A 19,338-nucleotide genomic window follows, 5' to 3' on the forward strand; every position below is an offset into this window, starting at 1 on the left:
TTATGTCATTCTTTTAGTTTGATATTCATATCGTTTTAAAATATATCTATACCATTGTGTGTATTTTATGTTATTGTGTATTATGTACTTTATAACAACCCTGAACCGACACCCTCGATAATTTTTCCGACACCCTAATATATGTTAAAATATCCCAATATATCTTTAAAAACACCCCGTATGTGAAAACCGAGCCCGAAATATAACATAACATATAAAATAAATTAAAAACAATAAATATTAAGCTGAGGCAGGCCGCGTAGACCCACCCCAAGCTTTTACGCGGGCCGCGTGAGACCAGATAGATGGCACAGCCCGGTGCGGCCACGTGGCCCAACACCCGGCAGACCTATGTGATGACCCAGCTAAGCTACACGTTGACCCAACATTGACGCGGGCCGCGTAAGGCTTTGCCTTATCTTACGCGGGCCGCGAGAGAGTCAAGATCAGACCCTATAAATAGAGGCCATCGGCTTCAGTCGAAACTCGTTCAAAAATCGTTCTTTCTCTCAAATTTTCACATAGTGGGCATTATACCCAAGTCTAATACCCCCCTAATTAGCGAGGTTCTGCTACGATGTAAGTATTATAACCCCTGGATACGTATTAGATACTCTGCCCGATTGATCTAGGGTTCCGTAACGGCTGTCGTGGTTCTGCCCGACGTAGTCGTTGGAATACCGCCTCGGGGAGGGTATTACTAATGTTAAAATGGGTTATTATATTAACACACGTGCATTTGTGTAATTTATAGATTATTCCCAGGAAATCATTACTGAAAACCCTAAGACAGCAATGTGAGTTGATCCACTTTTTGTAAACCTTTTTGTTTACTGTTTTTAACAAAACCTCACTTAATTAAATATATACAAAGCAGCTATTGAGTATTTGTAAAGAATACAATTATAGTGGGTATGTTGTGGTTTTGTATACAAAATTTGTTACTGGCGTGGTAACATTCCACAAGTTGAGTATGACAGTACCACTGATGTTAATTGTTATTTCTTGGAAACAAATGTAATTGCGGATGTGCCCTCAATACTGTAAAATGATTGGTATTTCAACTTGATTAAACTGGGATTCACTCACCAGTATTTTCCACTAACAAAATGTTTTTAAAACGCGTTTCAGGTAACAAAATGTGAAAGCCAAATAGAAGCCAGCTGGACAGCACTGAAGGGTTGGAAAAGTGGCAATAAAGTTACCTAAAAGAAATAGATGTTTTTCTGAAATAAAAATAGGATTTATTCCTATGAAATTATGTGTACTATAAACTTGGGTTTTACCCATGTGTTTAATGTTATAAAATATGGTGGTTTACTCTGATAACATATTTCCTAACTACGGTCCTGATGAAAATTTCCGCTGCCAAATTGGATAATAACACGATACCACCGAAACTGGCTCGCGACCGCCCGTTCCCGGGGATTAGGGATCGGGGGCTGTGACAGAAGGTGGTATCAGAGCTATGCCACTGATTCAGCCACAGAAGTGTTCCGCTGACATCAAAATTCAAAGTGTTAGGAAATAAATTACGGAAATACGTGCATAATTGTATTTTCTTGTTATGTGTTATCTGACTATCTGTTAGTTTATAGTATGAGCGACCAAGGACCATCTGACGCGTATCGTCAATTGTCTGGTTCGCCTAGGAGCGAAGGCACCTCCTCTTCTCAGCCTGCCCTCTCAGGGTATTCTGCTGATACGGAAGAAGGAATCTTTGTGTTTAAGGCTCAATCTGAAGAGCCATTTCCTCAGAAAAAGAGGGGATGGTTCAGTAGGGGAGCACACGAGCGTAGGAACATATGAAAAAGTTGCAGGAACAGCGAGTGTTAGCCGCAGCTAAAAGAGAAACTGATGCCTATGCCCAGGATATGCTCAATAGGGGTATAGCCAATATCCATATCCTAGCAACCACTGCAGCTGACCCAAACCTGGAACAAATGCTAGCACCCCAACCACAACCACCAATTCCTGATCAACCCATGGAAATAGAAAACCTTGGAAATCAAGTAGAAATGCATGATTTCAACCCGGAGGAGATACCTAGGGTACCTGCACCAAATCCCCTAGACCCAAACGATTACGACCCTTTGTGGGACGATGTTAGGGACTATGTGCAACAAAACCCGATACAGGAAAATGTGCCAATACCCAACTTAGGAGCCTACCCAGGGTTAGATCCTCAAGATCCCTATAACGTTAGTGATGCATACATTAGGGAGATCTTAGAGAATCCCTACCCATACCAGGCCCTGTACCAGGAACCCCCACCCCAGATTCCAAACCCAGTCCTAGAACCTGCACCCCCAATGAGTGCAGAAAATGTACAAGAACTTAGGACCTCCGGTGAGGAAATTTTAGAAAGCAGTGAGAGAATGCGACAGGTGGGAGAGCGTCTCGTATGGAAATACGATGAGCGCAATATGGATTTTTGGATGAATCCATATCAGTGAATGTGATGGTGAAAACGATAGTAATAATAATATAATATAATATAATATAATATAATATAATATAATATAATATAATATAATATAATATAATATAATATAATATAATATAATATAATATAATATAATATAATATAATATAATATAATATAATAATATATATGTGTATGTGTTAGAAAAAAAACCTACGGATGCATACTACTAGTATTATAGCATAACATTTCAGTCGGTATTGTAATTTTAATTTCAGTACTGGTGTGTAATAGATGCATAATATATGAATAGAGTAAAAGTCGCAATGCTCGACGCTTTTGACCAAAAGTGCGTGTCATCTGATTGGCTATATTCAAATATTATTGGTGATATTAATATTTGGTAAAAGTTTAAAATTCAGATGGAGAACGAAGTGAATCAGGAAAACCAGAACGATAATATCCAGAATGACAACCACTCAAATAATGATAATCTGAATAATGAGAATCCGAACAACAATGGAAACCAAATGGATAATAGTGCCGTTCAGCATATAGTGGCACAAGGAATTATAGATGCAATGCCATTTATTATTCAAACAGTTCAAGAAGCGAATAATAAAAGTAAGCATAGCAGTAAGCGACCAAGTGAACCAGAACACAGCGTGAACAATGGACCCGTACTTCAAGCGCCCATTCCCAAAAGAAGAAGAACCATGCCATATGGTTGTTCTTACAAAGAATTCTGGTCCTGCAAACCAATAGAATTCTCGGGCAATGAAGGACCCATTGCAGCTCTACGCTGCATAGAGAAAACTGAAGCTGTTCTAAAAATAAGCAAGTGTGCTGAAGAAGATAGGATAATGTTTGCTTCTAATTTATTTAAGAATTCAGCCCTAGAATGGTGGAACACTATCCTCCAGTCAAGAGGAAGTGATAAGATATATAACATGGAATGGGAGGAGTTCAAAAATATGGTAGAAAGGAAGTTCTGCCCTCCTAATGAAAAGGAGCAGATAGCGAATAACTTTCTAAACCTTAGAATGACCGGGGTAGATAGTAAGGGGTATACTATTACATTCTTTGAATATGCTAGAATAGTGCCAACCCTTGCATCACCTGAACCGGTATTAGTCTCCCGTTACATCTGGGGATTAATTGGAGAAATTAGACATGTAGTCAAGGCAGCTAGACCCCAAACCATAGAAGAAGCCGTAGAACTAGCCAATACCTTGACTGATGAACTAGTACGAACTAGAGAAGAAGACCAGAGGAGAAACCTAACCCAAAGGTTTACTCAAGAATTCCGTTCTGGGAATTCCAACCGTAGGAATGTAGGTTCTACCTCTGCACCATACTGCAGAATCTGCAAGAAGAAGCATTCTGGAAGATGCTCCACTCACTGCAATTACTGTAAGACACCAGGACACAAGGAAGAAGATTACAAGAGGAAAACCAGTAATGGAATGTGCTTCAACTGTGGAGAAAAAGGTCATATCAAGCCAAACTGCCCGAAATTGGCTCCAGCTGCAAACAACAAGAATCCTAAAAATGCTAGAGCATTTGTTCTAACTGCAGATGAAGCCAAGATGATTCCAGACGTCATAGCTGGTACGTTTTTAGTTAATGATATTTTTGCTAAAGTATTATTTGACTCTAGTGCAAACCAAAGTTTTATTAATACTTCATTTTGCAAACTTCTAAATCAATCATTAACTAAACTACCACAAGAATGTCTAGTAGAAACCGCGAATGGAGAAACTGTTAGAATTTCTGAAATCTTGCAGGGAGCAAGAATAGAAATTTTTAATCAAAAATTTATTGCAAACCTTTACCCAATGAATCTGGCAGGATTTGATGTTGTGTTAGGAATGGATTGGTTAATAGCCAATAAAGCCAATATTTTATGTGATCAAAAGTCAATTCAAATAAATTCACCAAAGGGTGACAAGATCACAATTAAAGGAGATAAAACATCTAGATCCACTAAATTCATCTCTGTGATGAAAACTGCAAGTTATATAAGAAAATAATCTATAGTGTATTTGATTTCTATAATCACTAACACTAAAGGAAAAGAACTAAAAGACATTCCAGTAGTGTCCCAGTTTTCAGATGTCTTTCCAGAGGAATTACCAGGACTACCGCCAGATAGGAAAGTTGAATTCAGAATCCATCTGCTACCAGGAACAACACTGATTGCCAAAGCACCTTACCGTTTGGCACCCGCTGAAATGCAAGAACTAAATAAACAATTAGACGAATTGTTGGAGAAAGGATTCATACAGCCAAGCTCATCGCCATGGGGAGCACCGATATTGTTTGTTAAAAAGAAGGACGGATCAATGCGTATGTGCATTGACTACCGTGAATTGAACAAAGTCACGATTAAGAATCGGTATCCATTACCGAGGATTGATGATCTGTTCGATCAACTTCAAGGAGCTCGATTTTTCTCTAAAATCGATTTAAGATCAGGATATCATCAATTAAAGGTACAGGAAGAGGACATTCCTAAAACCGCATTCAGAACAAGGTATGGTCATTATGAATTTACTGTCATGCCATTTGGTTTAACCAATGCCCCAGCTGCATTTATGGACATGATGAACCGAATATGTAAGCCATATTTGGATAAATTCATAATTGTCTTCATAGATGATATTCTAATTTACTCTAAGAGTAAGGAAGAGCATGCAAAGCACTTGCACTTACTTTTAAGTCTATTAAGAAAGGAAAAGCTTTACGCTAAGTTTTCAAAGTGCGAATTTTGGTTAGAACAGGTACAATTTCTTGGACATCTAGTTAACCATGAAGGAATTCATGTGGATCCAACAAAGATCGGGGCGATTACCAAATGGAAAACCCCTGAGTCACCAACCGAGGTTAGAAGTTTCTTAGGATTGGCCGGTTATTATAGAAGATTTATTCGAGATTTTTCTAGAATAGCCATTCCCTTAACCAAGTTAACCTGTAAATCCATTAAGTTTGAATGGAGACCAAAACAAGAAGAAGCTTTTAGAATCCTTAAGCAAAGATTGACCCATGCACCCATACTAGCATTACCAGAAGGAACTGAAGACTTTTTAGTCTATTGTGATGCTTCTAAGTTAGGTTACGGATGTGTGTTGATGCAACATCAAAAGGTTATAGCTTACGCCTCTAGACAGCTTAAGAATCATGAAGAAAATTATTCAACCCATGATTTGGAATTAGGAGCCATAATTTTTGCCCTTAAGATTTGGAGACATTATCTTTATGGTAGTAAGTTTACCATATTCACAGATCATAAAAGTTTAAGGCATGTTTTTAGGCAAAAAGAATTAAATATGAGACAAAGACGCTGGATGGAAATGCTTAGTGATTATGATTGTGATATCCAGTATCATGCAGGAAAAGCAAATGTAGTGGCAGATGCTTTAAGTCGAAAGTATCATGAAAAGCCAAAAAGGGTACGTTCTCTTAAATTAAATCTACAAGTAGATTTAAACGATCAGATTAGAAAAGTTCAAGAATCAGTAATCAAGGAAGATACTGAAAAATTAAAAGGAATGATTAAGGAATTAGAACAAGGAACAGATGGAATTTGGAGATTCCATAAAAAGAGAATGTGGATACCTAAACTAGGAAATTGCGTCACCGTATATTAGAAGAAGCTCATAAATCTAAATATACGATGCATCCAGGAAATGATAAAATGTACAAGGATTTAAGGAAAAATTTCTAGTGGATAGGAATGAAAAAGGATATAGCAGCTTATCTTTCTAAATGTTTAACTTGCTCACAAGTTAAAGCTGAACACCAGAAACCCTCAGGTTTATTACAACAATTAGAAATGCCAGTTTGGAAATGGGAATTAATAACAATGGATTTTGTTACCAAGTTACCCAAAACAAGAAAAGGTAATGATACAATCTGGGTGATTGTAGATAGGCTAACCAAGTCAGCTCATTTCTTACCAATGAAGGAAACTTTTAGCATGGAACAATTAGCCAAATTATATGTAAATGAAATTGTTTCATTACATGGAATACCTTTATCAATTGTTTCTGATAGGGATAACCGTTTTACCTCTCATTTTTGGTCAAGTTTCCAAAAAGCAATGGGAACCAAGCTGAATCTAAGCACGGCTTATCATCCTCAAACGGACAGACAAAGCGAAAGGAGAATTCAGACAATGGAAGACATGCTTAGAGCTTGTGTAATTGATTTCGGAGGTAATTGGGACGATCACTTACCTTTAATAGAATTTTCTTATAATAACAGTTATCACACAAGTATCAATGCTGCACCATTCGAAGCACTTTATGGACGAAAGTGCAGAATCCCAGTCTGTTGGGCAGAAATTGGGGAAAAGCAACTATCTGGACCTGAGATAGTACAGGAAACAACAGATAAAATCATTCAAGTCAAGGAACGACTGAAAGCAGCACGTGATCGACAGAAGAGCTACGCTGATAACAGATGTAAGCCGTTAGAATTCCAAGTAGGTGATAAGGTATTGTTAAAAGTCTCTCCCTGGAAAGGAGTGGTAAGATTCATCAAAAGAGGAAAGCTAAGTCCCAGGTACATTGGACCTTTTAAGATTATTAAAAGAATAGGACCTGTAGCCTATCAGCTACAACTGCTAGAGGAAATGGCAGGAATACATGATGTATTTCATGTATCTAATCTCAAAAAGTGTTTAGCCGATGAATCACTCGTAGTACCTCTCAAGGATATAGAGGTAAATGAACAACTCAAGTTTGTAGAAAGACCTCTACAAATTGAAGATAGGAAAATTAAGAATCTCAAACATAAGAGATTAATTCTGGTCAAAGTGAAGTGGGACTCTAAAAGAGGACCTGAGTACACATGGGAGCTTGAATGAGAAATGCAAAAGAAATATCCGCACTTGTTCCAATAGATCTCGAGGACGAGCTCTAAAACAAGGTGGGAGGATATAACAACCCTGAACCGACACCCTCGATAATTTTTCCGACACCCTAATATATGTTAAAATATCCCAATATATCTTTAAAAACACCTCGTATGTGAAAACCGAGCCCGAAATATAACATAACATATAAAATAAATTAAAAATAATAAATATTAAGCTGAGGCGAGCCGCGTAGACCCACCCCAAGCTTTTACGCGGGCCGCGTGAGACCAGATAGATGGCACAGCCCAGTGCGGCCACGTGGCCCAACACCCGGCAGACCTATGTGATGACCCAGCTAAGCTACACGTTGACCCAACATTGACGCGGGCCGCGTAAGGCTTTGCCTTATCTTACGTGGGCCGCGAGAGAGTCAAGATCAGACCCTATAAATAGAGGCCATCGGCTTCAGTCGAAACTCGTTCAAAAATCGTTCTTTCTCTCAAATTTTCACATAGTGGGCATTATACCCGAGTCTAATACCCCCCTAATTAGCGAGGTTCTGCTACGATGTAAGTATTATAACCCCTGGATACGTATTAGATACTTTGCCCGATTGATCTAGGGTTCCGTAATGGCTGTCGTGGTTCTGCCCGACGTAGTCGTTGGAATACCGTCTCGGGGAGGGTATTACTAATGTTAAAATGGGTTATTATACTAACACACGTGCATTTGTGTAATTTATAGATTATTCCCAGGAAATCATTATTGAAAACCCTAAGACAGCAATGTGAGTTGATCCACTTTTTGTGAACCTTTTTGTTTACTGTTTTTAACAAAACCTCACTTAATTAAATATATACAAAGCAGTTATTGAGTATTTGTAAAGAATACAATTATAGTGGGTATGTTGGGGTTTTGTATACAAAATTTGTTACTGGCGTGGTAACATTCCACAAGTTGAGTATGACAGTACCACTGATGTTAATTGTTATTTCTTGGAAACAAATGTAATTGCGGATGTGCCCTCAATACTGTAAAATGATTGGTATTTCAACTTGATTAAACTGGGATTCACTCACCAGTATTTTCCACTGACAAAATGTTTTTAAAACGCGTTTCAGGTAACAAAATGTGAAAGCCAAATAGAAGCCAGCTGAACAGCACTGAAGGCTTGGAAAAGTGGCAATAAAGTTACCTAAAAGAAATAGATGTTTTTCTGAAATAAAAATAGGATTTATTCCTATGAAATTATGTGTACTAAAAACTTGGGTTTTACCCATGTGTTTAATGTTATAAAATATGATGGTTTACTCTAATAACATATTTCCTAACTACGGTCCTGATGAAAATTTCCGCTGCCAAATTGGATAATAACACGATACCACCGAAACTGGCTCGCGACCGCCCGTTCCCGGGAACTAGGGATCGGGGGTTGTGACATACTTAAAGCATGAGCAGTCCGAATCGTTGGATGTTCCAGATTCCTGCAGTTTGTATACTCCTGTTGACCTTATGAAGGTAATATGAGAATTTCCTTATTTGTACTAAAATTTTTTAAACGTTAGTACTTATTGTCTTTTTATATCAAGATGAGATGTCATACAGCGGTGACAATGATACACCTGCATCCCAAGCACTTGTAGGCACTGAGAATCCGTCTTCTGATGAAACAAAACGTAATATTCGTGAAGTGTTCGATGTGGATGATGCATTAGGTTGCTCCTTGACAAAGCGCCGCATTAGTGATGAACTCTCTCAGGATGAAGACGCTGGTGTTTCAACGCTTTTGATTCCAAAGATTGAGAAATAGTGTCTTCTGTATTTTCAAATACATTTACGTGTTGATTTCATATGCTGTTGCCATGTTGAACTTATGGTTTTCGTTTTGTTGCTTTTGGGTGTTTGGTGGGTTATGTTTTGGACTGATTATGTGGTTTTGAATTCCTAAAAACTTATCTGCTTATTATAATGTATATTGTTAAATAAATATTGAGCTGTTCAATAGTTAATATTTATTTATGTTTAAAAATTATGTGTATGAATAGTAGCAACAATTTATAATATATATTGTATATACCCAATTAACAACTTTTTTATCTACAAACATTTGTAATCTTTAAGTAATTTTAATCTTATTATCTTATCTCATAATTTATATAGGATTATCAGTGGATGTGGTTGTTCTTTGTTGGTTTTTACCGTTATCCCTACCTACTAAGATTTAGTAAGTATCCGTCATATGTTACAGTTTAAAAAAAATATTTAATTTGTGCCTGTTTCTCCCATTAACTTATTTAAGTAATCTCATTCAATAGGTTTTTTATATACTTCAAATTTTCTGTAAGTCATTCAAAGTATGTTGTTAAGAAAAATCGTAACCAAGTATGAAGCGTAAATTCAAACCCATTTTATTTGGTTTTTTGTTTGGTTTATCAATCCATGTTTTATTTTATTTGTTTTATTTGGATAACTGAAAAAGTACCGTTTAACTTAAATCATATACAAATAAACCATAAACCTAACCGATGAACATCCGATTTACATTCCACAAAGATTACAAAATTTGTTGTTAAGTTTTTTATCAATGTAATAGATTGTTTGGAATAATTAATTCAATAATATGAAACAATTTTATTTTGCTTTTCATGAAATGATTTTTAATTACAAAATGATAAAATGCAATATTATAATTTATTGAGGTTATGTTTAATCCCTAGGTATTACATATTGTAATTCAAAATTTAAAAACCACTGTTTTCTTCTATTTTTTTAATGTTCCTGATCTTATACTCTTTCTTCTTTTGAAAGCATCTCCTTCTTTCAGACTTAACAATGTCAAAGAATTCACGTTCATCTTCTACAGCAGTTAATTCATCTCAACGAAATTTACATAGTAAGTGAAATTATAACTTCTTAACTCATCATTTCCCAAATCAAAATCAACTTTTAGATTCAAATCATAATTCTACTTGGTTTTTTTGTAGATCCTCTTATGAGAACTCCTGTTTCAGATATCTCTAACAGATCTCCTCTTTCAGCTATCACAAATGGTAATAGTTCTTGAATTTGATTATAAGTATTCTTTTTTCCGTTTTATGTTTCTAAGTGGACTGATTCTTGTGTTTTGTACATATTATACTTTCTCTGTTATTTAGTTACTTCACCGAATGAAAGGCGTAAGCTTCGAAAATTAATACTTGATAATAAGAAATTAAAGAATGCGTGGTCATCATCAGCTGCTAATTCATCTCAACGAAATTTACGTAGTAAGAGTATTTATAACTTCTTAACTGTCGACACAAGAATAGGACTAAGGGAAATGCTGCCTTACCTGTCGACACAAGTGATCATACTGGATGTTCTTCGTATGTTCATAAAGTTAAGGTATATACTTGCCAGGTAATTAGTATATGTTATATAAACTGTTTTTTTTGTTGTGTGCATATATTGATCATTCATTTAATTCACATGTATATGTTTACTTTTTCATCAAGGGGAAGAGAGCTGCCAACGTTCAGAAAAAAGCTTAACTGGAGAAATAAGATTGCAAAGACTGCAAAAAAACATTTTGGACATCCTCTTGACCCTGAGTTCTTTCATTTTAATCGCAAATGAGACTATAGGCTGGTATACCATTTTTTATAATAAACTAATGATTTACGTTTATTTGTCTGACTATTATTTTTTTCCACACAATACATGTAGCGTCTTCCTGCTGAAGTTGCGAGACGAGCAGGTCTTTTTCTTGATCTTCATCCTTTGAAAGTTCAAAACATGGTTGGAGTTGTGGAGGTTTATGATGTTAAGTTGGAGTTAAATGAATTGAAGCCACGTTATGCGTTGGACGGTTGGCTAAAGTTTATGACTGACAATAACTTGAGGTTTGGTGATATGTTGCATTTCACATATGTGTCTTCGCAACAGAAGATAGTATTAAATCAAGTTACATCAGTTTAACAAACACATTTTAAGTCTGTTCTGTTATCAGATACTAATTATGAACTTTTTGATGGTGATGTTGTAGGTTTTTTTCTTAAATTATTAACTTGATGATTTGTTGCTATGTATGGCTAAGATGATAAAACACTGTTATTAGCACTTTATGTTTTAAATTTGGCCAATTAGATTATGTGTTAAATTATAGTCCTTTAAGTCATTGTTCCATTTTCTTGAATTCTATCTAATTTTTTAAAGAACTTTAATAACAAATAGTGGTTTCAACATCTGTTTTCCTTTTGGTCAATAGTTAATGGAAACCCATGTTAGGTTCAACAGTGTTTTGAAGAGAAAAACTGTGTTAGAAGACAGTAGATCTTAAACAAATGTTTGGCCTTTTATATCAGATGTTAGAAGACAAGTTAAAGATCTGTTAAGGCTTAAAGAGATGTTTGGCATTTAACAAATGTTTGGCCTTTTATATCAGATGTTTGGACTTAAACAGTTGTTTGACCTTAAACACATGTTTGACCTTAAACAGATGTTTTGCCTTAAACAGATGTTCTTCATCTATATCAGATATTTGGACTTAAACAGATGTTTGACCTTAAACAGATGTTTGGCCATAAACAGATGTTTGGCCTTAAACCAAACATCTGTTTAAGCTCCACATCTGTTTAACTATTTGTCAATATCTTATTGACTTTTGGTTAACATCTGTTTCAAATTTGGTCAACACCTTATTTTGTAAAAGAGGTACAAAAACAAAGATTTTTTCAAAATTCCAAATCACCCTATCATGTAAGTGCATTGATGTAAACGTGGAAATGATATTATTCATATGGTCCTGTTGTGCTTTTGTTTGTCCTCTAATATGAGTTCATGATCTACTCCGATGATTTGAAGACATTGATGTTGAATCGAATGAGATGGTTGATGTAATGTGGTCGTATTACAAACAATAATTAATTAATCTAAATAACTTCCCCGAGCCCGGGAAGCAATCCCGGATAAAAACCTAGGTAACTGATATCACAACTCTACCCGAATCAGATTAACAAAAAAAAAAGGTAAAATAAATATAGCCCTAATCCTTCCTGTTCATCTGAAACCACATTATTCCAGACGTCTGTTACGTGGCGTCCACACGTCTCTGCGTCAAAAGCTCCACCATACGCCGGTTATTTTTCATACGTAAGTTTTTCTGCTTCTCGTTATCTCTTTTGATTCCATGTTTATTGCTTTTTTTTTTCTGTAGGATTGGATTTTCGTTCATTTTGATTGATGAATTGCTTAGGTTTTTCTTATATGTTGATTGTTAATCAATTCTAGTGATCATGTGATGTAGAATGTAGATTTGGTGTGTATGGCTATGGAATTATATCCTTTTATGATTTGATGATTAGGTTAAACTAATACGTGTTTCTTTGGTCTAATTAAAGAGAATGATGATCAATTTTCGTCATTTCTTTGATAACTGTTGTTGGTGAATTGGTGTCATTGTTTCCTTATGGTGCTTCTGCATTATGATAATGTTACAGTAAAACCCTAGGAAATAAGCATTTTTGAAACAAAGCTATTATGATATTTAGACTTTAATTTGGATAACGTTGTTCACCTTTACTTGGTTTCCGTTTGTGTTCGTTTAGAATATTCATGAATGAACATAAACGAAGACGAACAAGTTGAGTTTCTGAAGAAGCAAACACGAACAAAAAAGCCGTTTGTTAAAGTATTTGTGTCCATTCGTTTGTTTGGTTAAAGTTAAACGAACGGGATAAGGATATGGGGTGGCTATATTATAGTATTGAGCCACAAGGTCTACTCTCAAGACACATCGTGTGCATCATTTTATCAAATATCTACCTGAGCTGCATGCGTATTAGTTGCTACAAGTCTACAGCATAATGTTATTGCAAATGTCGAAAGACATATTTTCTGTCTCAAAAAGCTACCGCAGTGTTGTTACATTATGCATCATTGCATCTTATACTAGAATGCAATGTGTAGCTCTGAGATTTCTAATAAGTGAAATATATGCAGCAGGTAATTTTGCACTAAGAAGCAAATGGATAAGACATCTGACGGTCCTTTTAATCAGCAAGACATTCAAAGATGTCCTTTTTTAAGGAACATCAACAAAACAACCAACTTCTCTTTCGCGTCAATCCATCTGCCTGTTCCTGTACGTTGTGTATGTTGTTGGTATATGTATATATATATATATAGGGTAGGGATCCTAAGAGAAGTCCACCCTATTTGAGAAACTTGAGAAGCATTCTGGACCACACATTTCCCTAAGCTATTCGTAATATACGCATATGTATAGTTTAAACTTGACTATATACATATATGTATATTGACTTATACACATATGTATATAGTCAATTTTAAACTATACATATATGTATATTGCGAAAAGCTTTGGGAAAATGTGTGGTCCAGAATGCTTCTCAAGTTTCTCAATTAGCCTAGTGCTTCTCACATGATCCTAACCATATATATATATATATATAGGGAGGGGCTTATGCGAGAACCACCCTTATTGTGAGAACCAATGTGAACACAACCTAAAATAGCTAAAAAAACCTAACCCCCACCCCCCCTCCCCAAAAAAAACCTAAACCCCCCCCCCCCCCCCCCCCCACAAGCTAAAATGCTAAAAACTAAACCCCAAAAAAACCTAAAAAAATCTAAAAAAATAAAAAAAAATCTAAAATTTTTTTTTGAATTTTTTAATATTTTTTATGTTAAAATCGCTACTTTTAGAAGCAAAAAAAAAATTTTTTTTTTTTGGCTTCGAAAAGTAGCGATTTCTTTATAAAAAATATTAAAAAATTCAAAAAAAAAATTTTTGTGTGATTTTTAGCTATTTTTGGTGTGTTCACATTGGTTCTCGCGGTTCTCACAATAAGAGGTGGTTCTCGCATGATCTTCTCCCTATATATATATATGTATGTATTTACTTTTGTGGATTAATAATATTTTTGTAATTTTGTGTCATACTTAACAGGAAAATGGAGACAGGGGTCCAATATTTGAAGATGACTCCAGCTTTGAAATGGCTTTCAAGCTTTTCCATGGAAAAGACGGGATTGTCCCTCTGTTTGAGCGAGATTTTGAACAGATAAAACCTGAATGCGAACCGAAGTTTAACCCTTTAGCTGCAAATGTTGCAACAATTAGTTTGTCAGCTTTTGGTCCAGGAGGTCCATTTGGTTTTGGGGCTTTTACTGAAAAACGGAAGATGCAGAAACGTGAATCTAAATCATCCAAACAGGAGTCATCGCGTAAGGTGCGTTCATACCACTAAGCATTGAAATACATACGTATTAATAAACCATGAATATAGAAGTATTAAGATTGAGTTATTTGTAGGCAAGTTACTAAATATTACTGCCGGCAAAACAAATTCTGGCTTTATTTGTTCTTACTCAAAGCCATGTCAACATATCTAAGAGTAACAAAAGAGAACAAAATATATGATTTAATCGACAATGTTATCTTTAACTATAGAATTTTGTCAATTGTGACATGATAAAATGTCATTTTTTGGTCTTCTTTAAAAATATCATTTTTTTCATTTAGGTGGCAATTTCAGCTCATATACATATTGGTTGGTTTAGGTTATGCTGTATTATAAATAGGCCAAATGGGTGACATCCTGTAACTAAAAAGAGAATGGGTCAACAGTTTTTTTAAGGGGTCAAAATTTAGATTAGTATTATTATTACTTAGGAAAAATTACAAGTTTTGTCCTTTATCTTTATACCATTTTTCAGGCGGTGTCCTTTTTAACGAATGTTGACAGGCGTTGTCCTTTACTAGGTATTTTGTTGCAAGTTTAGTCCTTTACACTCAACCCAGTTAAAAAACCCTGTTAATTGTTGACAGGCGGTGTCCTTTACTAGGTATTTTGTTGCAAGTTTAGTCCTTTACCTAGGTATTTTGTTGCAAGTTTAGTCCTTTACACCCAACAATTAACAGGGTTTTTTAACTGGGTTGGGTGTAAAGGACTAAACATGCAACAAAATACCTAGTAAAGGACACCGTCTGCCAACATTCGTTAAAAAGGACACCGCCTGAAAGGTGGTATAAAGATAAAGGACAAAACTTGTAATTTTTCCTTATACTTATATAGTTTTGACCTTAACCACATTGACCCATTACCCGACCCACCAATCTTGCCAGCGACTTTTTTTACAAAAAAACGGAACAGATCATAGTGGCACAAAAAATGATGTCTCTAATCATTCAGAATTAAGACCTTCACTTTTTTATAGCAAACCAGAGGTGATAATGTCGTTCGGGCTATGTTTTTATCTCTAATGGGTCACACATGTAAAGTTTAAATTTAGCTAATGGGTCACACAGATAAAAAAAGGAAACTCTTAATTGGGTCAAAAGTTGCACAAAATTATGTATAAAACTTCTTAAATCATAAATTTTGAATGTTAATTATTATTGACATAATATAATTATTGCAACAATATCCAGCGCATTAGTTATCAACAAAATTAATTTAAAAGAATTGAGCGAAAAACTGTTTTGGGTCTACTCGACGACCCTTGTGAACCTGTAACAAAAAAACCCACCCATGTTGACCCGGATCTGTTTGACTCGTCCACCCGACCATTTTTATACGGTTTGCTTCCATACAGGGAGATACATCGACACACGAAGCACTTGGAAACGAGTGGCTGGAAAACGGAAACTGCCCAATTGCCAAGTCATACAGAGCGGTAAGCAAGGTACTCCCAGTAGTGGCATCACCTCTTAAACTACCACCTGGAGTTAAGCTTAAATGTCCACGAGCCGTAGTTGCTGCCCGAGCTGCACTAGCAAGGACCGCCCTTGTAAAAAGGTTACGCCCTCAACGACTCCCTGAGAAAATGCTGGTCATAGGAATGTTGGGAATGGCAGCTAATATTCCTTTAGGGATATGGAGAGAACACACTCGTAAATTCTCACTATCTTGGTTCATTGCAGTGCATGCAGCCGTGCCGTTTATAGCCATGCTCAGAAAGTCGGTTTTGATGCCTAAAACAGCTATGGCGTTTACAGTTGCAGCTTCTATACTTGGGCAGGTTATCGGGTCAAGAGCTGAACGGGTTAGGTTGATGAGGATCCGAACCCAGATGCTGGCTCAAGTGGTTACTGTAGAAACCATTGCTCGTCATGGTTCTTCGACCGATGTTGATGGTCTAACCAAGGGTCAGTGCAGGCGTGATGAACCGTTTAGGGGTCAATTTTCTGGGGAATGTGTAAGGTACCAATCTTCTTCATCATCACCACCTGGTGTGTGTTGTTGAGGTAAGTATTTGGTACCATGAAACTAGCGATGCAAATGCTATTGTATGACTATCTGAAAGTAGGTAAAAATGGCTGCTATTATGTAGTGCATTTTGTTTATTAGTAATATTTTTATTTTATTTGGGTTTTATTTATGTAGATTATTACGGGTCTTGTTAAACATAAATAAATTTTATTGTTGCGAATTTACAAGATATTAAGGAATGGAATTGTTCACATTAGCGCTCCTAGAAGCAATGTTTTAAAAACCGGTTTTTAAATCAAACCGGATTAGGCTAAAAATGGTTCAACCGGTTGAATGAGGTTGTACCGAGCGGTTCAACCGGGTTGACTAGCTAACTCTATAATTTCATAAATTACAAAATCAACTCAAAAGTTAATCCAAAAATGCATGATTACATGTTAAAAGATGATCCAAAAGTAAATCCATAATAAAAAATAATCCAAAATATAATCGAAAAACATTCAATTTCCAACAAGCTCTTTTAAATAAAAGTGTACGATATGTTTAAGCCATTTGGGTGTTGAATACATGAAATTCACGATCGCATAAAAGATGAAATTCACTATTATCGTCATCCTCATCAACTAGAGGATAACTATTTTCGTTTCATACAATATTAAATAAGAACTTTTAGTTACGAATAATCATAATATATAAAAATTACGTATGATAAGTAACATATATAATAAAAACAAGTAAAAACCCGAACTAAAATAACCCTGGGCCGGTACCGGTATTACGTTTCAAACCGGTATACCGGATTTTACCGCCGGTACAAACCTTATGCTGTTTCACTTATTTACCGGGGTGTTTCGTACCGGATTTAAATCTGGAAACGGTAATACCGGTATAACCGGCCGGTATTTACCGGTTTTTAAAACTATTGCCTAGAAGTTAAGCTTGGTAAAAAGGTGGGCCGGGTAACAGAAAAAGAAAGTGACATGTTTGTTCTTGGGTTGGTTTCTTTTTGTACTAGTCATGTGACATGTTGCGTCTGATCTTAAGTGGTATTAACACCGACTTGTTAAGCGGCGGCAATCGAAGAAGAAAGTGGTAAAATTTAAAGAATTCTCTTTCTAATACATTTATTAATGTGAGGGAGGTAGGAGATATACCAAGTGTAGGAGAGACAAGTGTAGGAGAGAATGTTGACCCTTCATTTTACAAGATTAATGGTTCTAAATTTAGAATTTACATAACTAAAAACAAAGGAAACAAGTGGGGAAAAAGTCAAAATAGGATAATCCCACATTTGTGATTCATAAGCTCATTTCCCTCATGATTTTCAAACGGCTACAATTTTTTCATACGATAACTTTAAAAAAAAAACATTATACCGTATTAGCAAGCATTTCATATCTTTAATTTGAGTAGACTATTGCTATAGTTTTCTTAATTTTGAAAATTTTTATTTTACTAACTATAAAGTTATGTGATTATGTTCTAGTACGCAATGTTTTAAAAACCGGTAAATACCGGCCGGTTATACCAATATTACCATTTCCAGATGTAAATCCGGTACGAAACACCCCGGTAAATAAGTGAAACGGTATAAGGTCTGTACCGGCGGTAAAATCCGGTATACCGGTTTGAAACGTAATACCGGTACTGGCCTAGGGTTATTTTAGTTTGGGTTGTTACTTATTTTTATTATATATGTTACTTATCTTACGTAATTTTTTATATATTATGATTATTCGTAACTTAAAGTTCTTATTTAATATTGTATGAAACGAAAATAGTTATTCTCTAGTTGATGAAGATGGCGATAATAGTGAATTTCGTCTTTTATGCAATCGTGAACTTGATGTATTCGACACTCAAATGGCTTAAACATATCGTACACTTTCATTTAAAAGAACTTGTTGGAAACTTAAATGATTTTCGATTATCTTTTAGATATTTTTTTTAATCATGGATTTACTTTTGGATTATCTTTTAATATGTAATCATACATTTTTGGATTAACTTTTGAGTTGATGTTGTAATTTATGAAGTTATAGAATTAGGTAGTTAACCCGGTTGAACCGCTTGGTACAATCTGGTTCAACCGGTTGAACCATTTTTTAGCCTAATCCGGTTTGATTTAAAAACCGGTTTTTAAAACATTGCTAGTACGTAATTACGTATTGAAACATAATCAATGAATGCCTAAATCACGCTTCGTACAGAGTGTGTCAACTCGCACGAAGAGACTGTTTACCACCATAAAGCTTAATTTCTCTCGAATACGCTTCTATCTAAGAATACTTACACACCTTTCCTAAGGCTAACACAATACACACACTGGAAGACTTGAAGACACTCGTATAACACCAACGAGTGATTGTGTCGAGATTAGGTGTGAAAACCAAAAACTCTCGATAAGGCCACTCACTCCGCGTAATATATCCCGCACGAGATTCTTCCGTAAAGTTAGGAGTGAAATCCATATCTCGATGAAAATCTCCATATCTATCCAGTGGAACTCCCGCATAGAGTTAGGAGTGAAATCCATATCTCGAGGAAAATCTCCATATCTATCCAGTGGAACTCCCGACTTATTCGGTGAGAACAACCACCGTTATGGAACGAAGTTGTTAAGTTAGGGGTGAAACCCGCATCTTAATAACTAATTCCACTCCTCGATTTTAAATCTCACCGAAGTCTCGATTATTTCAATGACTCGGGACGCGTAGTAACCGGAAGGGTAATGTCGTTAACCGCACTGCGGTGAGAGCATTTACCTATTAGGTCAAAGCGTGTGCCCGAACTCGAGGGAATTGTCGAATCACTTTGGGTAGTCGCTGTCTCAAAACC

General features: G+C 35.7%; 1 protein-coding gene across 3 annotated transcripts; it reads left to right on the top strand.

Moving 5' to 3' along the window:
- The first annotated feature begins 12,301 nt into the window (after window positions 1-12,301).
- LOC110930049 lies at window positions 12,302-16,739 on the top strand. 3 transcript variants are annotated; one of them, XM_022173267.2, is made up of 5 exons: window positions 12,302-12,416; window positions 13,266-13,407; window positions 14,236-14,517; window positions 15,884-16,086; window positions 16,212-16,724. In XM_022173267.2, the coding sequence occupies exons 2-5, from the start codon at window positions 13,291-13,293 to the stop codon at window positions 16,264-16,266; spliced, it is 657 nt and encodes a 218-aa protein (XP_022028959.1). In that variant the 5' UTR covers window positions 12,302-12,416; window positions 13,266-13,290; the 3' UTR covers window positions 16,267-16,724. The 3 variants fall into 3 exon arrangements, with proteins under 3 accessions (XP_022028959.1, XP_022028957.1, XP_022028958.1); XM_022173265.2 differs by having other exon boundaries at window positions 15,884-16,739; XM_022173266.2 differs by having other exon boundaries at window positions 13,269-13,407; window positions 15,884-16,739.
- The last annotated feature ends 2,599 nt before the right edge of the window (window positions 16,740-19,338 follow it).

This window comes from Helianthus annuus, chromosome 3 (genome assembly GCF_002127325.2).
Source record: "Helianthus annuus cultivar XRQ/B chromosome 3, HanXRQr2.0-SUNRISE, whole genome shotgun sequence".
Taxonomy (NCBI): Eukaryota; Viridiplantae; Streptophyta; class Magnoliopsida; order Asterales; family Asteraceae; genus Helianthus; species Helianthus annuus.